The 27,290-nt window shown below is 39.1% G+C and overlaps 1 protein-coding gene across 6 annotated transcripts in view; it reads right to left on the minus strand.

Moving 5' to 3' along the window:
• LOC105705079 (BEN domain-containing protein 5) overlaps positions 1-27,290 on the minus strand; it is a 1,464,486-nt gene that overhangs the window by 347,143 nt on the left and 1,090,053 nt on the right. For all 6 annotated transcript variants that reach the window (XM_012434679.2, XM_012434678.3, XM_012434677.2 and 3 more), the window contains one exon: positions 7,136-7,175. In XM_012434679.2, coding sequence (XP_012290102.1) covers positions 7,136-7,175 — 40 coding nt within the window. The remainder of the gene's footprint in view (positions 1-7,135; positions 7,176-27,290) is intronic.

Here is a 27,290-nt window from a genome sequence, read left to right on the forward strand (position 1 = left end):
TCCAATGTACACTAAAGTATTTGTCTAAAGGTCTGCTTTTCAGTGAACTCAAACTAAGATACCCAGTGATATTACAAATAAAGGATGCCTGGTCAGCCTGGCTGCTAGAACAGAAAAGATATAAAGCATAGCTGACTGCAATCCACAATGGACATATACAAACAGTGAAAAATAAGCCTTTGCTTTTTAAGCTTCTGCAATTTTGATGTTATTGTTACTTCAGTGTCGTGACTAGTCAATGTTGTATACCTCTCCTTGGTAATTCTTCTAGGAATTTTTCCTAAAGAAAAAATTAGAGATATTTTGTCTTATATAAAGAAAAAAATCTTTATATAAGAATGTTCATCATCGTGTTATTTGCAATTAAATAATTGGAGACAACAAGAATAGTATACAACAATAGGGGAATTAAAAATATAATAGAATGCTTTTTAGCTATATAAGATTCCCTTAGAGAATATTAAATAATATTGGAAGACAGTCACATTATATTCAAATAAAAACAGTTTCTATGGTATCAAATTCCATTTTAATAATTATATCTATAATTGTGTATATGTGGGCAAAAAATAGGTCTCTCTTCTAAGTCTGGTGGTAAGGATTTTACTTGGACAGGAAAAGAATACAGTACTTCCTTATATTGCCTCCCTTCTACTGAAGAGGTTATAGGAAAATCAACTTACTAAAAAGTAAAGAACTTCTGGGTCAAACAATTAAATAAGTTCATGTTTCAATAAGCCCATTTATTCCCATCAAACAGTAATATTTGTGAAAAAAGAAATGAAACTATATTGTTGGGCTCCATTGTGGGAGACATTGCCACAAGGCTCAAATGTACAGAAATGCAAAAGGGTAAGTAGCTCTGGGGCTACTGGCTAGCTGAAATCCGAATGTAGAAGAAGGCAGTAGCAATTGGAAGTTTGCCTCCTATGGGATAAGAGAGACTAAAAGTACACTATAGAAGACGAGAATCAGAGATAAGCTTCTGTTTAGAGCAAGGACCTTGGGTGGGGCTCTCCTGTCATGAAAGGAGCCTAGAAAAAAAGGCTGTTGCATAACTTTTGGGAGATAGCTCTCATGCACTGTAGATATAGAGAGTTGAGGACTGTAGACTCAGGAACCAGAAGCAATGGTTCTATTAACTTTTTGTCATTGAATCTGCAATATACTCAATATTCCCCAGGTCCTATACTGAAGATGTGCGTAGAGGCAACTGCAAAAACCATCACATAGGGAGATGTGAACACAGTGGGAGTTTGGAGGGAGAGAAAAGAGAAAACCAGAAGATTTCCTTCTCAAAGTGATCTTACAAATTAAAATTTCAAAACACATGAAGAAATCGAATGCTAAAAATAATACTAAACAAAATCAACAATTGGAACTTGAATTTTCTCCAGATGAAACTTATTTTATGGAACAAAGATTTTTAAATAAGCATATTGAGGATGTTCAAAGAAACAAATGAAGACATTAAAACTGAACAAGAAATTATGAAACAGAACAGGCAGAAATAAAACAAGAACAGGTGGGTATGAATAAAATTAGAAATCTTGGAAATGAAAAAACATAGTCATTGAAATATTGAAAAAGACAGAAAAAAATCTAGACTAGACATGGTCAAAAGTGAATTTATAAACGCGAGTTACTTGTGAAGAATTCAGAATCAGTGCAGTAAGACAAAAATAATAAAAGTTATGAAAAATCAATTAAGAACCTTGGAGAGCCACTTAATAGGATCTAGCATTTGTCCAACAGAAATTGTTGAAGAGAGTCAAAGGAATAAAGAATAAAAGTAATACTTGAAGAGATAATTTGCCAATAATTTCTCTAAATTAAAGAAAGACATACAATCTTAGGTGAAAAGTATACTCAGAGTATCAAGCAGGATAAATAAAAATAAATTCACATCTAGACCCAACAAAGGGAAAAGGCAAAACATTCAGAGTAAAAAATAAGATTGAAACTTGCCCAAGAAAAAACAGGTTACCAAAACAATTATATGATGGCAGACTTCTCATCAGCAACTATGGATGCCAGAAGACAATGAAAAAACAGGCATACTTCTCTCCTGTGAATTTTACTGCTGTTGCATCCTCTATATGAGAATGCAAGATAGGCTTTGCCAGAGACTTTCCAGACCTTGAATCATAATTCTCCAACAAATATTATATATAAGTCTTTGTACTCATGAATATTTTCAACTCCAAATAGATCAATTTCATTCTGACACCCAATGATTATGCCCTCTTTCAGCAGGGAGTAGCCAGAATGAATATGGTGACAATGAAATCCCATCAAAATGAAATGGAACTTGGCAGTGGATAATTGATTGTAATGGCGTACCCCCATTTTTCTAAGAGATAGTTTATTATTATTTTTTCTCTCTCTTTTCTCATTCTCCTGGTTTCCCACTTCCTACTTAGCCCTGTAGAAATGCAAATATAATATTTTACCTCCCTTTACCAGACATTCTCTACTGGGCAAATTCATCTAACTATGTGCCTAGAAGCTCCAACAAGGAACTCCTTCCTGAGAGGTCACAGTTGATTCATAACCCAAAGTCCCACTACAAAACTCTCTCCCACCTGGGGAGTTTTCAGCCTGCTGTTGCCCATGAAGGCACCAGCAGTCACCAGCTCAACTGCCCTGTAGGTTCCAGAGCTAGCGCATGGACATCCTCAACCTGCTAACTTCCTCCCCTGCATGCCATTCTCCTTTAAAAGTGCCTACTTCTTCCCCTAAGATAGTTTTGTGATTAAAAGTCCCCTTCTTTATACCAGACTTCATTTTGATAATTGGACTCTGTAAGTGGCAAGTGACTGAACCTTCATTTTGGTTACATCACTACATATATTTATCCACAAAATATATTGCTGTTTTGCATGTTTTTAAGCTTATATAAATGGTATTATACGCTAAACAAAGAAAAAAATCCTTAAAGCTCAAAGAAACATTACCCTCAAACTAGAATTTATACCTAGCCAAGTTATCATTCCAGACAGAAGTCAAAACAAGAATATATACCAATTAAGAGGGTTCCATGGACTCTCACTAAAATAACTACTAAAGGATGCATTTTGGTAAGGTAACATAGGAAAGGCTTGGTATACAATAAACAAAAGAATGCAAAAATTCATAAACTATGTAGGAAAAGTCAATGAGCTAAGAATAATACCACATTGTTATTCTTTTTTGCAAAAAGTTTGACTTAGTCTAAACAAGAATAACTAGATGGTGACAGTATTCAATAGGTGGTTAAAGCATGTAAGGCCCCTTATGAGGCTGAAAGAATGCTGTTAGAAAGTCAGAATAATTGTAGACTTTATACACAAAATCTATTTTCCTCTTGATACTATTGCATTTGGCCTAACATGCTTAATTCTGCCTCAATTCCACAGTCTCATTTTTAATAAATTCTAATTTTAATATTGTCTTAATAATTTATGGGGCAACATCCTTTGATCTTTGCCTTTCATGCTTATGTTTTTAAAGCAGCAATTACATTTTTAAAATACAGTCTAATAATCCTTATTTTGTGACAGGTGAATTTAACCTATTTTAATTTACTATAACTAATGTATTTAGACATATTTCTACCACCATATTTGTGTTTTCTGTTTATCATTCATTTTCTTTATTTCTTTTCTGCCTTTTAAACATTTTTATATGTTACCTTTTTTATTGTGCTCTCTGTGGAGTTGGATGCTATCTATTTTATTTCTCACCCTAATTGGTTATATGTGGATATGTACTTAACTATACATATATAAAGATCAGTCCTAAATGAGACAAGATCCAAGTGTGACACAAAAATTGAGAAATTTTAGGAGTAAGTACAGAAGAATATGATATTTTAGATAGGGAGGATTTCTTAAATAAGTCACAAAAGTAAAGCCTTTAAAACAAGAGATCGATATATTCAACTGCTTTAAAAGTTTTTTTTAAAACCTCCCATATATCAAAATACATCCTGGAAAACTTTTAAAAATACAAGCCATAGTCTGGGAGAAGATGTCTGCAATGCATATAAGTGGCACAGTATTGATACGCAGAACAATAAACTCCTAAAAATCAATAAAAAGAGACAACCCAATAGAATACAGATAAAGGATATGAAAAGTCAATTCACAGAAGAAACCAAAGTGGACAATAAACATACAAATAGATGCTCTACCTCACTAGTAATTAGGGAAACATATTATAATTGCAATGGAATGCCATTTCATGTTTATCATGACAACTGGCAAAATTTATAAGTCTGACAATTTCAAGTGTTAAGGCTGCAGGGAAATGGAAACTCTTACATTCTGCTATTGGAAGGGTAAATATGTTCAATTACTTTGGAAAACAATTGGTCATTATGTAGTTAATTTGAAGATGCGTATAATTAATAAATTCTTTTCCCTAAAGAAATTCTCATACACATACACAAAGAGACATGCACAAAAATGCTCTAAAAGCAGCACTGTTTGCTGCAACTGCAAGCAGCTATAAATAACCTAAATTCTGATCAATAAAATGGATAAATTGTAATTCAATCACATATGGAATATCATACCACAATTAAAATAAATGTGTATCAATATAAACGAATCTCTACAATATAATCATGAGTAGGGAAAAAGTCATAGAATGACACTGATAGTGTGATACCATAAGAATCTGTAAAGCAATACCAGTTATATTTTTTATACACAGATATGGAAAACCACTGAATTCATGACAGTGATTACCTATAGGATGAAGGGACAAAGATGTAATTAGGAAGGAGTATAGAATAGTCTCAATTACATTTATAATTTTTTCCCAAAAATAGGTGACTCTAGCATAGAAGGCACATGTTGATATGACAAAGCCAAGGGGTTGGCATGGGGGTAATAAATGGCTGTTCATTATATCTCTACTCCTTTCTGTATATTTGAAATTATTCACAATAAACAAAATAAGACTTTAAAGAAGGTATCAAGCAGATTCAGGCTTTCAAATTCCCAATCAGCATTTCAGAAGGCTCCTAGTCTGTAACTGGCAGCATCACACTGCAGTTCTATGTTGAGGATGGTTTGGGGAGGAGTTCAGACAGGCTATTGGCAGCCCGAGAGAGGTAGCAAGCTGACTACTAGCTGCTGCAGCTCCTGGTGAGATGTAGAATGTGGGTGAATTTGATAGCACAAGACAGTGAATAACAGTTCTTTTGACATGGAATAGAGTCATCCAGATAATTGCATGGTCCAATGGTGCTTCCTAACCTTTCCAAGTCATGGCACACATGGATAATATTTGTCTGACACATCGGAGTGCAGGCTACCACCGGCGGGTCTCCTGCTGCCCTAGGTCCTACCTGTGTCCCTGAGAGCTGAGTGGATCAATATTTCACAACATTACACAAGTATATCCCATTTGCAGTACACCAGTGTGCCATAACACACCTTTTTGGATGCCCTGGCCCAAAATATACTCTTTTTTTGTCTAAGAGGAGGCATAATAATAAACCACTCCAAACTCTGGCAGTGCTGATTTTTTCAATCCCAAAACTGTCTAAATGGAGTGTACTAAAGAGTCACAACTACTTTGCTTGAATTTGTGCAGTGGTAATTAGGAGCAGAAAGAGCTTGTACAAAAGAAATGCACTTAACAGAGCCTGAAGATTTGCCTCTAAAGCAATTGGAAACAGATCCTCTTTCCAATTCATACTTAGGTATCATACCGGGTGTGACCTGATGAAACTGAGATGTGAAAGCAGGCAATATGGACAGTGCATTGTGGAACAGAACAGGATACGATTAAAAGCAACTAAACCAAATTGGACAAAGATAATCCCTCACCAGCACCTTAGGAGGAATTGGTAGGTCATACAAGTGAGCCACTCTAGTCATGTCAGCCCATGATTTGGAATTTCTATATATGTTAATCACATATATGTTAAATGTAGATCATTCTATGGAATAAACCTTTTTCAAACTAGTTTTGTCTTTATGCTTCTGAAGTCTCAAGCGCAATGAGTTCTATCAGATACAGAACTACTGTAAGGGTACCTAAACTAGGTGAATAGACCTTACAGTTGCAGTCACTTTTCTATACCCTCATTATGTAGACCAGATAATTGCTAGGATAGTGACTGCAGAGGGCAATATCTCCATCTCTTTGAAAGTGAGGCACTGGCCCATGGATACGGCATGCTAGGCTTGATGGAAGGCAGGGCTGACATAGTTCAGGCATGCTGGTTACTAATATATTGAAACATATCCAAGTTTATTGGTAATTAGCCATCCCCTGAGACCCACAAACCTGCCATGTGACCCTTGTGCCACACCAGCTCCTCCTCCAGGACACCATCTCCCCACAGTCTGGTAACCAAAGTTTAAATGCTTAGTATAGCGGATGGCTGTTAAGTATTTTGAATATCACCCATGGATGAAGATAAGCCCCACATCAACTCTCAAATGCTCACTAACCCTGCCAGCACCATCATCCCCATAATCCTAAGAGAGAACAGTATCTCTTTTTGTCCAATTTTGCCTTAAGTTTCCAATCCAGAGTAAAATACCTCTCTGAAAGAATTAAATTGCTCAGCCTCTCCTAGGCTAGATGTCAGCTATAGAGGGGAAAAATGACCTTTTAATCCCATGGTCATGGTCACAGCTTTTTGTGGGGAGCTGACCTTCCTTTAATAATGAGAGACAAAAGTCTTGACCCTCTACACTACCAACCAAACCTGCTCACTTTCCCAGACTAGCCCAACCTTATGAGCCATCCTCCCTTCATTCCATGGCACTTTCCAAGCAGATTCTCCATCCTGCATGACTCTATAACTTATTTCTCAGGAGACCAGGACACTTCCTTGACACCCGAGTCCAATGAGTGATTTGGAGAGAACTCGACCCTAGAATATGCAACAACATCCAGAGTACCAGCCCTGCCATCCACAGTCAAGAGGAGGCAGCACAGAGTTGGCAGGAAAAAAATAAGCTGCCTGTGGAGCAGAGGGTAGGGGAGGAGAAGAATGGTTCACAGCACAAGAGTTCTGCTGTTCATTCAAGGAGGCAAAGGAGAAGGGCAGGAATTGTATTTGGATAGGCAACAAGGCATCATTCAGGAAAGAAGGAAAAGCCAAGGCATAAGGGCCACATCTACTCACCAGGGCTGGTTATCGTCAGGAGGTCAAGCTGTCGCTGTTGCTGCAAAAGAAAACACACTGTGAGAGTACTGATTCGAGCCAAAATTGTGCTTAGCAGGTCAGGGCAGACATGCAAAGAGGATGTTTGGACATACCCCAGGGTAAATTATACTGAATGTGGTATTCACTTCCAATTCTGCAGAAAGGGTTTGTACCCTGGAGAAAAAGGGGATGGATGGGCTTTTTGTTTGGAAGTATAGGTGATTAGAACTGAGAGGGAGGGCCTTAGAGGTCTCTCAATCTAATTATACCATACTTATGGAAAATGAGGCCCTGAGCAGAATGTGGCTCACCTAGAGTCACAGAGAAGGAAGTTTCCCAGTCATGGGCTCATTCTTCTGTACCAGATAGCTTTAGATTTCCCTTTGCTCATACTGGCTGCACTGGCTGTCTGATATATTGGCAGTGCTCTTTGCCTTGAGTGCCTGTAGTACTGCCACCCTCTAGATACTTCTTTTTAACCAAGATATTTGTGGATTTGTTTCATTCTTAGTCTGCTCACAATACTATAAAAATTTCAATTAGCAATGATCAACCATTCCTTTTCTAACCAAATCTTTCTCCTTTTTTACCACATAATATTCACACAGAATAGAATTTGTCTAGCACACTAGGCGATAGGGATGAGGCAGCTTATGTTTGGAAGCAACTGGCTTTGGCAGTCCCAAGGGATGAGGTGATCAATATCTCAAAAGGCCTCTTCCCTATCACAGCACAGCTACTGTCCTAGACTGGATGCCATGAAACCCTGAGGGTAGAGAAGGGGGTACAGGAGGCTGCAGCTGGCGAAGTGGTAAGCAGCCCTCTTAGAGACTTCAGTCAGGATTCCTTAAGCTCAGTCCTCCTGCTGACTTTTTCTCTTTCCTACACTTGATTTTTTCTAGATCTCTGTTTCTGTTTTCTTAAAAGGTATCCAAACAAACTCCACTTTGAGAGTCATTGCTCTAGGTTACAAATTGCAGGAGCTTTCAATCATCTGGTATTTTGTGCAGTGGAGGCCTTGCCATATTTTACCTCCCCTGCATTTCCCTCTTTAACTTGCCTCTATCCAAGAATGGCTTCCTGAAATTCTGCCTAAGCAGAAAGAGGAAGGCAGAACCATATTTAAACTAACTGTAGGTCCGGCAGAGCACTAAGTACTTTGATGTATCGTTTTTTCATACTCTTGGCAATTGTGTAGGAGAAAGACATGATATTTTGAGAGAAGAAACTGTCTGTCCAAGACATCTTCATTAAATGGCAGGGTCAGGTTTAAAATTTAGTCAGTTCTGATTCTGGCTCTAAAGTCCGAAATATGGCAATGCATATAGATCATCTATCATGATGCCTGGTACTTAAAAGGTTCTCAGTAAAAAGATCTATTTAGTATTGATGCTGTTGTTATTATAGAACATCCGATCCTTGGTTTACATAAGCTGCCTCTTACTTTCTCATGAATTTTACTTATTTAAATCCCAGAGATTTGATCTGCCACTAGGGCAGGAACCCCCTCCTCAATGTCCCCACCAGTTGTATGAATGGTTTCTGTTTCGTCTCCTTTCTTGGTAGAGAATCCACTACTTTTTTTGGTTAGACAGCTCTACTTTGAGTAAGGTTAAAAGCTGCTTCCTGATGACATAATCACAATTTCTAGCTACCTCAGTCCTTGACAATAGTTTGGAGAGCTGAAGAAGATATGAGTTGTCTTCTTTCCAGTCTAAATATTCCCAGGTCTTTTCTTCCTTACTCATAAGACCTGGTCTCAGATCTCCTTCTCCTCAGGGTCACTCTCCTTCTCCATTAACTTTGATCTGTTTCAGTCAAAATCTCTGTAAGATTTCTCTACCCCTTGCTTCAGTGACTTATATACCTAAAAGGAGCTCCAGAGCCCTTCATTTCCTTCCCAATCACACATACCTGTTTTCCTGCCAGCTTATAACTCATTCCAGTTGACATTTTCAGCCAAACAATGCAACTCTAAGATGTCACTAATCTACACAGGAAAAAAATATTCTAGCACTGATATGAAACACCCACCCACCCACCCATGTGGGCTAGAAGGAACACTTGAGCCAGACCTTCTTCCTTCCCTAATACGGAATCAGGCCAGTGGGATATCTGGCTCAAGCTGTCTTTCCCAAGGCCAACCTATGTGGCTTGGCACTTTCTTCATAGATAAGGGAAGAATCCATTATGTCCTTTTATCATACACTTGACTTTCTGATGATCGCAGTTGGTAAAGATGGCCTATTTATCTGAAATGTATTTTTTTCTAATTAAGAACTATTGCTAAATGGTGACTCTATGCCTAGGATTCTTTAAAGAAAAAAGGGAAGATAACTTGACAGAGTCAGACAGGGCTGGGCTTGTGTCCTGTCTCTTCTGTCTCTGGCCTCAAACCTCACAACCCTAAACTGAGCAAGTGAGACTGAAATCCACCGGTGACTGTGAGCCAAATGCAACCAGGTAGTGTGTTTATAGGCTCCCTCTTCTGATGTAGAAACTCCCTGAGAACCTGTAGCCAGCACACTGGGGGCTCAAAGGACAAAGTCAGAATTTAAAAGGGATCACATTTTAACTGTCCTCTCACATTGCAGTTTTCTGTGCATGTATCAATTTTCCTCACTAGATGAGGAGCATCTTAAGGGTCTAGAACATCTGTTACTAATCTTAGTAAAATAAGCACATGTCACAGAGTTGCTCTCATAAGTATTTGCTGAACTCAGCTGAACTAGTCCCCAAATCCACATACATTATCCTCTCAAACCTCCATGCCTTTGCTTATGCTATCATCTCTGTCTACCCTCTTGAAATCTTCCCAGAAATCTCTCTCCACTTCTCAAGACTTTCATGAAGTCTTGTCTGAACACCAGCTCCCAAACCTAACCACGTCATCTCCCTTCCTAAGAGCAGAATTTCATACCGTCCTCCAATGCATCTTGCAAAGCCTATGTCACTAGGATCCTCAAGTAGTAAGAAAGACAATGAAGACAGTACATGATACATGACTATACATGATACATGACTACACATGATACATGACTATACATGATACATGACTATACATGATACATGACAGTATCATGTACTGTCTTCATTGTCTTTTTCATGTACTGTTTTTCTCACTAGGAGAAAGTATCATGTACTGTCTTCATTGTCTGTCTTTCTCACTAGGATCCTACTTGAGGACAGAGTTAAGTCATTTCACCTCCGTACTCGAGTTCCCAGAACAAAGGTCTGAAAGGAATGTTTGATGCCATCTAGCTAAACGTTTCAATGATGCTATTACTCCTCACAATGACCCTGTTGATTAGGAATCAACCAGGATGGAGAGTAAACATACTCTTTCTTTTCCAAGAGTTTTCCTCTGCTACATCTTTGGGGTTTCTTGCCCTCCTGCCATTTCTGTAGCCAGGAATACTGTCAATCCATTTCCTCTGGGAGGGCTTCTGTACTGGCTGTACCATCTCTGTGGTGATAAATTAACACTTACCTGGTGACAAGCCATTTAACCTATAGATCACTGACATATGTATGCACCACCTACTGGCACAAACAGGTATGTGTAGGCTATTGTTTTAACCTCTAGCTCTTAAAATAGGATTACAAAATGTGCATGTTCTATATGCAAATGAAAACAAAAGTGTATGTTCCAGAATGACTCTGCAATATTTAGCTAAGAAACTGGAATATTTAAATAATTCCCTCAAAGTCATTCAAAAATAAAAGGATTGAAATGAAAGTGAAAATTTTCCTTACTAGTCGACCTGGCACAATCATTTCAGATTGCCAAAGAAAACTGTGTGACAGTTTTATATTTGTAAAAATAGAGCACACGGTTTATAGAATTTGACTAATAATGCACAGTCTGCTACATACAGACAGGGGCATGTTGGACATAAAGAATTAACAAATTAGGCCAGGCATGGTGGCTCACACCTGTAATCCCAGCACTTTGGGAGGCCAAGGTGGGCGGATCACGAGGTCAAGAGATCAAGACCATCCTGGCCAACATGGTGAAACCCCGTCTCTACTAAAAATACAAAAATTAGCCGGGCATGGTGGCACGCGCCTGTGGTCCCAGCTATTTGGCAGGCTGAGGTGAAGGAATCACTTGAACCCAGGAGGTGGAGGCTGCAGTGAGCTGAGATTGCCCCACTGCACTCCAGCCTGGTGAGGGAGCAAGACTCCGTCTCAAAAAAAAAAAAAAAAGAATTACCAAATTATTACAATTGGTTGCTGACTGAGAGAGACTAAGGAAGGCAGAGCCTTCTTATGTGTAACAGTGGTTTTGTATGTGTGTGTATGTTTGGGGTGGGGGAGAGGACATTCTTCTCAGACAAAAGAAGTCCACATTTGGATAGAGGGGAATGTATCCAAATGTGCCTGTGTGGTATTCTATGGACTGCTGAAGGAATGTGGGTATGCCAGTGTTGGGTCAATCAGGAATAGATATGTGGACACCTGGCTGTGTATAACTCCTGCATCCAGCTTTCCCTGATAAACATGGTGCCCCATGGACATTCAGAAGAAACCAATTTCTGTGCTTAGTCGCTGTGTGGTGAATGCTGAGTATGACTCCATAAGAACATGGAGGGTGGGGATTCTAAGGTCAACAGGAGTAACCTCTGAATTGGGTATACAGGGACTGCCAGAGTATCTATAGTGGATGCTTAAGGAATTGTCCACCAGCACCCTTGCTCCAGGAGTTATCCATTATTCCCCCATGCATCCAGTGAATGCTGTTATGTTAGTACCATGTCACCCTACCTCTAGTCACAGTGGACTTCTCCAAAGGTGGAAGTTCTAAAAGCTGGGCTAATTAGACACCTCATCCAAGAACTTTAGACCTTTTCTGGATTCAATTATTCTTGCTGAAAACCATAGTTGTCCTAAATTAAAGAAGCTATCTTTAAAATTTTCATAATTATGAAAATCACACATGCTGATTTTTGTCATTTTCCAAATTTTCAGAAAATTCAGAATAAAAGTAGAAAAATTACTTTGAGTCAATTGCAACCAAGAACTGGGAATATTTCCAGAAAATTCAGAGTAAAAGTAAAAAGTAATGAAATCCTACCACTAAAAGAGAACCATAGTTAATATTTTGGTGTATTTTCTTATCACCTTTCTCACTATGTGTATATATTTAATGAGATTGTATTTATATATAATATACGAAGTACAATTCTAATCTTGTGCAACATTATGTTCATATTATTTTTCATCCCAGGCTGAGTCTTTGTTTTGAAATAGGAAAGTATAAGTCACATATATTTATGGTCATAACTAATACATTTGATCTTACTACTGTGATTTTGTTTCTAATCTTTTTCTTTTCAGGGAAGGTAACATTAATCAACAAGATACCAGTAGGATAAACACTTGCTTATTTTGTCACAAGGAGCCTGTTTGAAAAGCCCAGCTACTGCAGCCTACCAATATAGTAAAAGATTCTGAATCTGGGAGACTCTTCGGGCCATACTCAACTTGGAAGATACTCTTTTATTTTTTCATATCTGAAGTCCCTATGACTACAGTTACAGAAAGCATTAAAAAAAAAACCAAGAAAGCATTCTGAAGAGTGCTGGATTCAAAATCAGACACACAAAGGTGAATTCTGAGTCTATAACCTCTCAGCTCTGTTATCTTAAGCAAGTTACTTAAGCTAGCTGGCAATGAGGTTCTCAGCCATAAAAAGAGTATACATCAACCTCCAGGGACCTAACAGGAAGGAGAAGCAAAGAGAAAAAGGAAGAATCACTCTAAACAGGGGAGCAACAGGCAGGGTGGAGGAATGCACTGGTTGAAAACTAGGAATTCCGAGTGCTGGCTACAGCTCTGTGTCACCTCAGGCTGAACCTTTGGGTTTCTCACTATCTGGTACCTATCCCTTTACGACAGCTTCTTAGAGATCTCCCAGCTTCTAGTCTTCCCTCCTCCAGGTCATCCTCCACACTGCAGCTGGAGTGAGCTTTCTAGAAATGCACATTTTAAAACACATCAGGACGCCTGTAAGACAAAGTCTTAGCCTTAGGTGGCTATTGGAGGACTTCTATAACCTGGCTCCTGCCTTCCATCTCTTGTCCTCTCTGACTTTGAGCTCCACCTGTGATCAGCCACTTCTGGTTGCCAAATTTGCTGTGCTTTCGTCATTTGCCTTTGCACGTTGTTCCTCCAATTGGAACAACAACCCCACATCCAAACTAGTGAGAAATTGTCTAACTAATTCCTGCTTGTTATTTGGCTCTTAACTCATGTCACCTCTGCTGTAAAGCATTTCTTAATTGGCCAAGGCTATGCTAGATCTGGTCCTTCCCCTTCAGAGCAGCATCGTGTTATATTTCCTCCTTATTCCTCCATCCTCTCTAGTGGTTGTGTGAGTTTCCTGAAGGCAGGGGCTGTGCCCTTGTTATTTCTCTCCTCTCAGGGACTGGCCTAGCACCTGACCAACAGATAATGCTCCATTAAGATTTGGTGATTACTTGCTACCAGCATGGCAACTAGATAGGGTCCCACTGAATTGGTCACCAAAAGAGGTCTTTAGTTTTACCCCTTGTCTTCCAATAGACACACATCAACATACCCATACAACACTCATGCACTGTCCCCATAATGTTTGTGAAAACTCTTTCTTTCTTGGGGACCCAGGAATTGGGCCACAGAGAATTTGGCCTTCTTCATCTTGATGGGTAGTTACGAGTCTATGGTTAAAAATGGACTTTTCATTTTGGTCACGACTGCATTGCAATTACCTCCCAGAATGAGAAGGGACGTGGTGTTCTGGGAGCTCAGTGGCTGGTTTGATGTGTGGGGTTCTGCGTGGTAGAAGAGAATAGTCACTGATTATGTGTTCTGTTTTGCTTTCTGTGTTTCGTGCAAGATAGCTATTTGGGGAAAAGTCAGTCTTTCACAGCATAGACTGGAGATAATTTAAAGAAGAGCACCAGTAATCCCCAGGCATTCTCCTGTCACTCCAAGCCAGCCATCAGGGGGAGGACCTGGGAATCAACACTCTCCAGAAACAGGGGCCACAGGTGCATAGGCACACATTTGGCTTCAGGGCTCAAGCCCTTTCCGTTCCTGTAGCCCCACCCTTCTCTGCTCAGTTCATCCCCTCCCCCAGCCATAGTCACTTTCTAGGCATGTAGAGATCCCATGCCCCCTCCCTGCCCTATCCCCAAGGGCAGCCTACTTCCTGGAATATATTTTATGTAGCACAGGCCTCTCTCTAAACTTACTGCTTCTAATCTCTCTTATTCCAACTGTAGCCTCTTCACTGGCTACAGGACTGATCATTCTAAAATTAAATTTGCTCTTTTCTTTGAATAATTTAATGATTTCCATTGCATTTTTGGGAAAGACTAGATTCCTTAGTTTGGCATTCAAGGAGGGTGCCAAAACTCTCCACGAGTTGTATGTAGTATTTGAAAAAGCAGTTTTTACATTATAATACTCACATCAAAAGATTACCTATTTGGAAAACAAACAAAAAAGTACCTATTATTTTCAGAACCAAGTTGCAGACAATAAAGTTGGGCCTGTAATTATGTCAGTCAGTGTAATATGTAGCAGACTGATCCTCATCTGGCAGGAGGAAGGAGTGGGGAGGGGCCAGTCACCTCTGTGAGGAAAGAGAGCAGGGATCATCAAAATTTGGGAAACATTTATCTCAAGGCCCTGAGGTCACGTCCACCCCCAAGCCTTCTATATCCATGACCATTCTGTGCACCACCACTTTACCTGCTTCCAACCTTGGCTCCTGCCCTTGACAAGACTTTCTTTCTACCTCTCCTTTTGCTGAACAACTGATGGGCAACATGGCTTTCCCAGATAACACGTTGTCTCAACTCTATAACTCTCCATATATTTATTTGTTAATTCAACAAATGCCAATGAAGCATTTGCTATGTATGTACCAGGCATCTTGCTGGGGATAGAGTGAGAAAGACACAGCCCCTGCCCTCAAAGAGCTAACTAACTAATAGTGAAGTGGGAAAGACAGGTATGTTAAGCAAATAATCATACACTATAAATTTATTTCAATTATGGTAAGTGTTCCCAAGGAAAGTATGGGAAAAGGTATTCTGAACAGGGTTCACAGTATCCCTCAAGCTTTACCTTGGTCCACTGACTGATATCTGGATGCTATACCTGATCACCTCTCAACCTCACCACCTTCAAGGGAAACCTGAACAGTGGCGGAGGCTCGCCCTCCCTTTCCAGGACTTACCCCTGTCAGAATAATAAAAAATGCTTTAGCATTTTACTCAGAGACAGAGTGGACAAGAGTGGACATCACTCAAGGCTGAAATAATATCCCACAACTAAGGATTATAATCCAGTGGGAAGCAGAGTGGGGTAGCAAACAGCACCTGGGGCTGCACCTATGAGATTGCGTCAATATATTTTGCAGAGTAGTTTCTGCTCCTATAGCTTTCTTTTATTGGAAAATTCAGGCATGCAAGTATCTTTCATCCCCAGGGCAACTTAAAGGAGCATCTTGGTTCAGCCTCTGGCCGCCTGCATGAAAGCAGGGCAAGTGGAAATAGAGAGGAGCATATAAAACTGCAAAGACAATTTGCAAGTAATGGCTGAAGCAGCTGCCATTTGCTGAGCACTTTGTATATACCAATCCTCACAATGACCGCTTGAGGCAGGTATTGTTGCCCGTTTGTACAAAGGAAGAAACTTACTCAAGGTCAAAGCTGTTAAGTGGAAAAACCTATACTCAAACCCATAGTGATTGCCCCTGAAGCCTATGCTCCATTAGCCATGACAGCAGTTAGTTGTGAGGGATGAGGAAAAAATCTTGGTTTCTTCGCAGGTTTAGAGGCAGAAAAGCAGCATGAATTGCCATGGGTGTCCACACACCTGGAGCAGCCTCTGCACAAGGGAGTGAAAGAAGCTACAACTCCAGTGTCATCTTTTGTACTTTTCCTCCATAGTGTCCACAATTTGAAATTCTCTATTTACTTGTGTTTATATTTGATTAATGCTATTCTCATTACAGTCTAAGCTCCATGGAAAAAGGACAGCATTTAAGTCTCCTGGCAGTGTGGGCTCGGTCTAGATATGTGTTAGACGAATACAGAATACAGAAGCCTTGATCAAGTTCCTAAAAAGCACTGGATAAACAGCTGAAACCCTTACTCCTGCTGGAGAGAAATAAAACATGCCTCATCCTAAAGCCTTACACAGTCAGATGGGGGTTGTGCTAGAGAACTTCACTTTCCTCTGCTCTGCAGGACAGACCCAGGCAGCAAGAGACAGCAAGAGGAAGGCTGTTCCAGTTATGAGTCAGAAGATTACATGCTAGGGCAGTAGTTCTCTGCTCTAGCCTTACAAGGCCATGTGGGGACCTGCAAGAACAGACAGATATTTCAAATGACAGTAGGTTGTGCTCAAGGCTGACAAATGTCCGGCCAGTGCACCCATGGGCCCCACAGCATCTAGGCATTGATTACCTAATGTGTCTCATGTTACAGTTGGATGGTTACATATTAGTCTACCTCTTCTCTTTTCATGTTCCACCCTCTGCCTTCTCTTTCAACATGAGGAACTCAGTATTTTTCATATATCTACAGTTTTTAAAAAATACCTGTTCCCTGATAGGGCCTTGAGATGTTTGTTGCAGATGTGGTGTTTTAGCTTATTGCCAGAGCAAGTTTCATGATTATAATATTTATATGTTTTGAATAAGTCATAGCATTTATTTTTGTGGAATCAAACTTTAGAATTAAAAAGGTATGCCTTTCAGGACTTCAGATTATACTTCAGTGCTATGATTACTCTTCATTAAGGAAGTTAAGATGCAGCATGCATGAGGCTATCCCAAATCTGCTGGAATGTCAGAGCAAGGGTCTTTGGAGATTCATTAGCCCAACTATTTTAAAGAAGAGTAAGCTGAGGCCACAGAAGGAAAGGGATCTGCTCCAAGTCACATGCCATATTGTTCTATACTGTTTGCTTATATCTCTCCTTCAATATGGTAGACAAAGCAGATTTATGTCTATAACCCAGGGCCTAGAAAAGGAAAAATGCCCAGAAAAAATTGTCTAAGAAAGCAAAGTAGTGGGGTGGGAAGTAGAGGAAGGGGAATCGTTTAATTAGTAATTTGTTCTGAGTTCCAAAGTTATGTTATTTATTTGATTCAAGCTGTTTTAACTGAAGAGTTACCAAGAGGGCTTCCTTTAAGAGGTGGTAATTAATGTAGCCCCCAAAAGATGGGAACTATTTTACTTTGCATTAAGGAAGTTGGGCAAACTTTTAAGACACAATAAAAGGAAAGAAACCTAGGTTGGCAATGAGGCCCTAGCTACCTTTTCTCTCCAAGTATGGGTCTGTTATGCTTGACATTCAATTCTTAAGACTGTCAGTAAATCTCTCTGAAACACCACATTGTTTGTTTCTTTACATATTTGATGATTTAATATAAAATATACTAATTCCAAAAAAGAATTTGAAGCTCTTACAATAAAAGAAATATAACAGAATAAAAATAATGCAATTAAAGACATGGAGGAAAAAATAAGGATAGGCAAAATTAGATGATACTAGGTGCAAGGTCATGACTGACAATTATATCCTTGGGGTCCTTAGAAAGGGTATATTGAGGCCTATGGCGTGGTAGGACTTGCCCAGTTCCTGTAGTGACACAGCTGCAGACTGAACTCCCCTGTGTCGTTTGAATAAGGATTAGGAGCACAGAGATAGGTGAGCTATGGTAGCAGTGAGAGCAATGGTGCCAGAACAAGAAGCCCCCGTTCTGGGCCACAGATCAGAGCAAAAAACAATCGGGCAAGTCCTAGCTTACACATTCACCAGCTGTAGAGTCCTTGAACAAATGACTTCACCTCTTTCTCATTTTTCCATCTCTAAAATGGGGATTAAATGTTTTTAAACTCGAATATAACTTTACTCAGAAGTTTTATGTTACAAGAAATATTACTATAGTAATAGGATAGAATATAAAATTCCCTTTTGAAAGATAAAACATTAAAGCATGAAAACTTCAGATTTTTTTGAGTATCAACGTCACTCTCTAGTTAGGAGAAAGAGTTTGGAGGGTGTGACTTTTAAAAAGATCCTATCACACTCAAGCACATTTTCAATAATATCTTTTTGGGTTTCCATTCTCCTTCGGATTCAGCAATTGTACAAAGTAGCTCACAGTAGCTCCACACAAAACTGCAGTATAGACTGAATGAAATGGATCAGGAACACTTGGAAGCCAACAGTTGTGTGTTCTGGCCCCAGCTTTGCCACTAACTTGGTGTAGTAATCAACAATTTACCTCTGCCCCACACTGTCTAAGTGACCACGGACAGGTCAGTTAAATACTTGAAATAGGTTTAACAAAACCCACCTACGAGTAAAGCAGTTAGCTTCGTGCTTGACATATAACCTCTTGATAAATGGTATAGTCTGGTAAAACTTTAATTTTTAATTCCAAAATCCTTTGCTTGGAAAGTCTTTCTTCCTCTCTTTCCTTATATATGACTTCTCTCATACATCACCTCCCTCTGGAAGCTGCCTCTGTTCTCCCAGGCTGGGCCAGGTACAGTCTCAAGGCTCACTCAGCACCTTGGCCACAGACGTTATTGCTGTGTGTTACAATGATCTGTCTGAGCCATCTGACTGTGATCTTTTGCCGGCAAGGACACTGTGTGATTCAGATTGGTATCTCCAGCTCCTACCACTATACTTGGCACATAGCAGGCTCTCAGTCATGTTTGCTGAATTGCACGACACTGTGGAGTTCCTGTGAAAAATATCATGATATTCAAAATAAAACTCTGGCACTGAAAGTGATGCAACATTAATCTGTATTCCTGCCCAGCCGGAGTAATGCCTCTTCACGATGTCAGAGTTATATACTCCAGGAAGTAAAAGTGCCAGGCCATAAAAATCTATTTTCTGCATTTGACTGGCTCTCATGGAAGCTCCATTCTATGCTGATTGACCAAGACTTTCCACAAAAAATTGCCAGCTTGATTATGAGGAAAGAATCCAGATCTAATTGTCCTTTGTAAGCCTGGGACAGAAGGTATTGTTGCTTGAAAAATGGAACTGTCTAAATTAATTTTCCTGAAACAAACATCTTTGCCAAATAAAAGCAATGCATAATAACAACCCCATAATTAAAAGCAAAATGATACCTTTTGTTACATGGGGAAAGCAAATGTGTTCACTATAAAGAAAAAAAAAAAGACCAAAATGTTATTTTCTTGGTTCTCCAGGGACACATCTTGAAGTCTGTTGAGAGGGGTCAGTGTGTGTGTGTGTGAGTGTGTGTGTGTGTGAGAGTGTGTGTGTGCATGTGTGTGCATGCAAACATGCTTGCTTGTGTTTAGAAGTAGCATGTAATGAAAAAGATGTCTCTTTTTTTTCTTTGTTACTGAAAAAGAAGTTTTGAAAAACAAGCATTGTTTATTTCTTACTTCTCAACAATATTCTAAAATTCCCTTACACTTTGTATAGACAAGAATTGGAAAAATGAGGGAAATTCACATTTCTTGAACTGCCTTTATTTTCCCTTGCCTAAGTTTCCTAACACATTTTTAAGTTATTTCAATTTTTTGATAAATATATATCTTTGTAAACTGACAAATGCTTTCTTAAAAAGTTAATTAAGATTTAAAATTTTAGTGAACATCTACTATGCAAATAATGCTTTACTTGTGTTTACTTCTTTTATCCTCACAACATTTCTGTACCATAAGGCAGGCATTTAACTCCATTTTAGAGATGAGAAAACTGAAACTCAAAGACGTTAATTGTTCAAAGTCATACAGAGAGTGATAGAGCTAAGATTTAAACTGAGCTTTTGATTCTGAAGCCCATGCCCTTAAAAATGCTTTTACCATATTATACAGTATTAAATAATTATATCAATGATATAAACATAAAAAATGAAAAATACATATAAAATCTCAACATCACAACAGCTTTTTTTTTTTTTTAATTTTCGTAGGTTATTGGGGAAAAGGTGGTATTTGGTTATATGAGTAAGTTCTTTAGTGGTGATTTGTGAGATTTTGGTGCACCCATCACCTGAGCAGTATACACTGCACCCCATTTGTAGTCTTTTATCCCTCACTCCCTTCCCATCCTTTCCCCCAGAGTCCCCAAAGTCCATTGTGTCATTGTTATGCCTTTGCATCCTCATAGCTTAGCTCCGACTTATGAGTGAGAACATAGAATGTTTGGTTTTGCATTCCTGCGTTACTTTACTCAGAATAATAGTCTCCAATCTCATCGAGGTCACTGCAAATGCGATTAATTCATTCCTTTTTATGGCTGAGTAGTAGTCCATTGTATATACATACCAGTTTCTTTATCCACTCATTGATTGATGGGCATTTGGGTTGGTTCCACATTTTTGCAATTGTGAATTGTGCTGCTATAAACATGTGTATGCAATTATCTTTTTTGTATAATGACTTCTTTTCCTCTGGATAGATACCCAGTAGTGGGATTGCTGGTTCAGATGGGGTTCTAGTGTTACTTATTTTAAGGAATCTCCACACTGTTTTCCATAGTGGTTGTACTCATTTACATTCCCAACAGCAGTGTAGAAGTGCTCTCTGCTCACCACATCCACGCCAACATCTATTATTTTTTGATTATGGCCACTCCTGTAGGAGTAAGGTGGTATTGCATTGTAGTTTTGATTTGGATTTCCATGATCATTAATGACCAACAGCTATTTTAATTTTTTCCATGCTTTTTTCTAGCCCTGGTTTAAGTATCTGTGCTTCTGATGTATAATGTAATAATTATATATTAAAAACAAACATATAATTATGGCATTAACATGCTGTTGTGACTTTGTGTATTCTGTTATTTTTAGTTTATATCATAAGAATGTTCCCAATACTGTTACATAATCATTGTAAATGTTATTTTAATTACTTCATAATGTTCCATTTATGGAATGTGCATGGTTTAGTTAAATTTTAATGTAAGACATTTAGGCTGTTATTATTTGGTTATATAAATAAGATCACAAAAAACATCTCCCTGAATATACTTTTTTTCTTTAGTTGGGTAACATGGGTAAGACGAATAGCCATAAGTAAAATTCCTGGGTGTAAAAGTTTGTACCTTTCTAATACACTTGGTACATATTGCCACATTGCTTTCTGGTAGGAGCACTCCAGTTTACATTTCCATGAATAGTGTGTGAGATAAAGATTTTACTTTAGCCTTGCCAGCATGTGGGATTATAACTTAAATTTTTTTGTTGTTACTATAATAGGTATCATATGGTATTGAACTGTTGTTTTAATTCTTTTTTTAAAAGATGATTTAGTGGGTTTGAACTTTTTCATTATCTTGTTCATTCATTATAGTTCACATAGTGAATGCTGACTTTTCACATGTATCTGTCAGTCATTAAGATTTTGGCTCTGTTTGCATTTTAAACTCTCAGGGGATAACCACCTCTTTTGTTCTCAGTTTACCATCTTTAATGGCACTGGGAATATCCACTTGGGCCTGATTTGGTACCAAATGAAATGTTTTCTCTAAATAACGAGGCCCCTTTCAAAGCTTCCAGTCAAAGATGGATTCCAGCTAAAGTTGGAAATACACATCTAGATAGTGTTAATATAGCCCCACAAGGATTCTCTGATCTTGATATCCTCCCCTCCTCCTTTTATTCTCCCTGAGAATCGATAATGTCACTTCTCACAAGGCATGATGAGCTTTGTTCATCAAAGGCACTGATTGGGCCACTGTGTAAGAGGTGGGCCTCTTTCCAATGGTTCCTCTGGATTCCTTAATTCCTAAATGCTGCAGAAGGTAGAAGGGTCCTAGTACCTCCTCTGTTTAGGAAGAGATATTCTTCTCACCCTCAGAGAAAGCTACGCAAGATCCCCCATGAGGTTTTGAGGAAAGAGAGCCACATCAGCTTTGCCTCTTGTTCAAAAGGAGTTCTCCTGGCTGGGCACGGTGGTTTATGCTTGTAATCCCAGTGCTTTGGGGGGCCAAGGTGGGAGGACTGCTTGAGCTCAGGAGTTTGAGACTTTGCCTCTTAAGTCTGGAATTCCTGGGCAAGAGTCTAGCTTTGTTGCCATTGGGCAAGGGCAACAAAGTGAGTCTGTCTCTGAAAAAAAAAATAGGCAAAAAGGAGTTCTCTCAAAACACAGGAACCATACTGGGATCCACCAGTTTTAAATGTTTTTTGCTTGTTTTGTTTTTGGTTTGGTTTGGTTTTGGTGAGTTTTTTGGCAGATGTTGTACAATGGCTGGATGTATTTCCCTCTAAGACACTGGGGGAAAGATTTATATTAGGTTAGGATTTAGGGGTGCAGATCCCTGAGTAGCAGCTGTCTACTTACTATCTATAAATATCACTGGGCACTTTATTTTGATGCTTCCCAAGGATAGCAGTCACTCAATTGCCATAGATGCACACTGCTTAGTACTGATTGCATAATTGACACTGCTCTAAGCCCCAGGGAAGGGTGGGAGGTGGGCACAGATAAACACTTATATGGGCTAGGCACTTAGATTTTACTGGCTCACTTAAGCCCCACAATATTATGATATATGTTTCATAATTCCAATTTATAGATGAAGAAACTGACATTCAGGAATGTAAAGAAATTCATCCATGATCACGCAGCTGAGTTGTTCCTCCCTGATCCTACTTTCAATGCCCTCAATCCATTCTCTATCCCATAACAAGAGTAAAATTTCAAAAATGCAAGTTTAAAATTTGAAAATTCAAAAATGCAAATCTGCATTTACGAAATGCTGTCTAATTTAACTGATATGGTTTAAAATCGCATGTTGGATTGTAATTACCAGTGTTAGGGGAGGGACCTGGTGGGAGGTGATTGGATCATGGGGGTGGATTTCCCCCTTGCTCTTCTCATGATAGTGAGTGAGTTCTCATGAGATCTGATGGTTTAAAAGTCTGTGGCACTTTCCCCTTCACTCTCTCTCCTGTCATCATATGAAGATGTACTTGCTTCCCCTTCACCCTTCTGCCATAATTATAAGATTCCTGAGGCCACCCAGCCATGACTCATGTACAACCTGTAAAACTGGGAGTCAATTAAACCCCTTTTCTTTATAACTACCCAGTCTCAGGTAGTTCTTTATAGTCATGTGAAAACAGACTAACACACTACCTAATGTGATCATGCTGCCCCTGCCTGCCTGTCTGCCTTGCAGCATCCAAGCTTGCCACCACTCCCCTCTGATTCTGGGTTCCTGATTAGCCAGGCTGATCTTCTTTATTCCGCAACATACAATCCTTTTTATTTCTTCCATGTCTTCTTTTAAAGCAAATTTCATCTACTTTTTACTTTATTTTTTTCCCCTCAGCTTTAATAAGGTATAATTGAAAAATGAAAATTGTATATATTTACAGTGCATAATACAATGTTTTAATATGCTTATATGTTGTTAAATGATATGATATGACATATAGTGTATGAGTCTGTTTTCACGTGGCTATAAAGAACTACCTCAGATGTATTAAGAATATATCTTCAATATCCTCACCACAAAAAAATAATAAATATGTGAGAGACAGATATAATATTAAGCTATTATCATATCTCTCAGATACTTGCTATTTTTTTGTGGTGAGAACATTTAAGATATATTCTCTAAGCAATTTTCAAGTAAAATTATTGTCACCATGCTGAACAAAAGATCTCCAGAACTTATTCCTCCTGTCTAACTGAAACTTTGTACCCCATGACCAACATGTTCCTGTCCTCAACCTCCATCCCCAGCCTCTGGCAACCACTGTTCTACTCTTTGTTTCTATGAGTTCAATGTTTTTAGATTCCACATATAAATGAGATCATATAGTACTTGTCTTTCTGTGCCTGGCTCTTTTCACTTAGTGTAACGTCTTTGTGACATTACAGGAGTTTCTTCTTTTTAAAGACTGAATAGTATTTCATTGGGTATATATACCACATTTTTTCATCTATTCATCCATTAATGAACACTTAGGTTGATTATGTATTTTGGCTACTATGAACAATGCTGCAATGAATATGAAAGTGCAGATTTTTCTTCAACATACAGATTTCATCTTCTTTGGATACACACCTGGAAGTGGAGTTGCTGGGTCATATGGTAGTTCTATTTTTTTTTTTTTTTGAGATGGAGTTTCACTCTTGTTACCCAGGCTGGAGTGCAATGGTGCGATCTCGGCTCACTGCAACCTCCACCTCCTGGGTTCAAGCAATTCTCCTGCCTCAGCCTCCCTAGTAGCTAGGACTACAGGCGTGTGCCACCATGTCCAGCTAATTTTTGTATTTTTAGTAGAGACGGGGTTTCATCATGTTGACCAGGATGGTCTCGATCTCTTGACCTCGTGATCCACCCACCTCAGCCTCCCAAAGTGCTGAGATTATAGGCGTGAGCCACCGCGCCCGGCCATGGTAGTTCCATTTTTAATTTTTTGAGGAACCTCCATACTGTTTTCTATAATGGCTATACAACTTGCATTCCAACCAACAGTGTACAAAGGTTTCCTTTTCTCCACATCCTCACCGACATCCATTATCCTTTGTGCTAATAGCCATTCCAACAGGTGTTAGGTGATAGCTCATTGTGGTCCTCCATGTCTTCTTACATGTTGTTCCCTTTGCCTGCCACATTCTTCCTTGGCCACCTACCTCCCACTCCTTTTTCAAATCTTAGTGATACAAGATTACCCATTTATAGTAGTTATGAGGTGCCAAAATTATAAGGTGATACGTTACTTCTATCTGTAAGTTTTCTTTGAACCTCCTCTCCCACTGCAGGTTGGTTTACACATCATTTTTTACTATGCATGCATTTCCTCCTATCATAATACTTTTGCTATCATTCTATAATTGTTTGTTTATTTCCTTACCGGATTGTGAGCTCCTTGAAGGTGAGAACAGTGTCCCATTCACCACTGTAGCCCCACCATTGAATCATAGTGCATAGCACAGAGCAGATGCCCAATAATACACTTCAATAAATTAATAAAGGAGCAGAATCAAACTAGACTACAGAGTTGGTAAATAGCTGGTGGTTTAAGAAGTCAGGGTGTTCTAAATGGTTCTTTTTTGTAGCTACTTAGAGTTGCTGGATATTCCTGTCCAGCATTACTTGGATGACTGCTGGAATAAACAATAAAAAGAGGGTCTACCAAAACAACAAAAAGGAAGTCTTTATTTATAGTTGATCAAGTCTTTGTTTTCCCAGGTACAGTTCCTCAGAGGGCCTTCCTGCTCCCGGCCTGCTACTCTACAAGCATTCTATAAAGGACAAAGTGTGGGCTTTGCAATTACATCTTGGTTTGACTTATGGCTCTGCCTTTTTCTGGCTCTAGCTTTCCAGCAGCTCCTATTGAATAAATGCCTATTGTTTTTCAGGCACCTGTTATTGGTACTTTATGAGTCTTAACTCAAATCTCTAAGTCTTTTCTACAAACCTGAATTGTAGGCATTGGCATTCTTACACAGGTGAGGAAACTGAAGCTCTAGGAGTTACAGTTACCTTTTTTTAAGTGGCATAAGCTAAAAAATACCACATGAGGGATTCAAATCCATGTCTCACTGATTCCAGAGCCTAAATTTTTTTTCACACTACATCACACTTCTCAGCTTCTCATAGTCTTCTAGTTATAAGTCCATAGTAGGTGATCAAAAAACGTTATGAATTATTTGCATTCTTCTTATGAAGCATTACAGTTTCTCTGAGTCAAACCTTTTCTTTCCTGAGCCAGCTCCTATATGTGGGCAGATGGAAGATGGTGACAATTGTCCACTGCTTCCTTGAATATTGCATTTGTATCCTGTTCACCAACATATTTACCAGATGTGACTGTGAAAAAAGATGGATCAGAGAATAGAAGACATACTTTTCTTCATCTGCCTATTATATCCCTAAATATGTCAACATTTTTTCTGCAAGTTGAGCACCACATTGGATCCCCCTTGTCTCTGCTTCAAAGTCAAACAAGAATTCAGGAGCTGGCCCCCTACAGAGAAAGAACACTGGCTCCAGTGCTCCAGTACTTACTCCAGTTGAAAGAAGAAAGAGCTCCTCATATTAAGATGGATGATTGAGAACGAGTGAGAGAGACAGAGAGAACAAGAATGAGAACCTGAGAATGACAAAGAGAGAAAGGTAGATAAAAAAAGAAGGTAAAAAAGCAACAGGGAAAGGAAAGGGAGAATAAGACCCAGCTTTCTGAGACTCACTTGAGTGGGTGCTGGAAGGCCCCTGGAGATTGTCTAGTCCAGGGGTGGCAAACTGCACACTGGCCAAATCTGGTCTGCTCCCTGTTTTGTATAGCTCACAGCTAAATATGATTTATATATATTTTTAATAACTTAAACAGATAAGAAAATAATATTTTGTAATGTGGAAATTATGTGAAATTCCTCTTGCAATGTCCATAAATATTTATTGGAACACAGTCATGCTCATTTATTCATATACCATCTATGCCCCACTTTTGTACCATAAAGGCAGAGGTGAGTAGCTGTGGCAGGGATTGCTTGGCCTGCAAAGTTTAAAATCACTTTATTGTCCTATACAGAAAAAGTTTGCTGATCTACTAATTTAGTCCAAACTTTAGACCCAACAGCCAACTTGAAGGCAGAGGTTATGTGCATATTATTTAAATTGATATTACTGTTACCTGCTACAGGGTCTAACACCAAGACTGGCTACATAATTTATGGGGCTCTGGGCAAAATGAAGATGCAGAGTCCTCCCTTATTCAAAAAGCAGAAAAAAAAATGGCATTAAAGGTACTCAAATGTAAAGCCTTTCCCTTTCTTCTGCTGTTTCTCTTGACCTAGCATGGCATTTTTAACCTCTTATTTAATGTTATGCTCCCTTGGGTATGGAGATGGTTGCAAAGTGAGTGCAGACCATCATGGTGCCCAGGGCCTCCCCACTGAGATAAGATGTCTAAGTCCACAGGGCCCACTGGCTGCTGGTTATACCTCCTCATCTTGCCATCTGCCAGTGAGGAAAACAAGAAGTCCAGGCAGACATCTCCCATTTCCATGGGTTGGCTTCCCCAATCTACTGTAGATAGCAACCCCAAAGGGTATTGCACCGTCACACTGGGATGAGCTAGATACCTGGACAGGAGTGGACAACTGCTGAGCTG

Source organism: Aotus nancymaae, unplaced genomic scaffold (genome assembly GCF_030222135.1).
Source record: "Aotus nancymaae isolate 86718 unplaced genomic scaffold, 86718_ANA_hifiasm-v0.15.2.pri h1tg000007l, whole genome shotgun sequence".
Lineage (NCBI taxonomy): Eukaryota > Metazoa > Chordata > Mammalia > Primates > Aotidae > Aotus > Aotus nancymaae.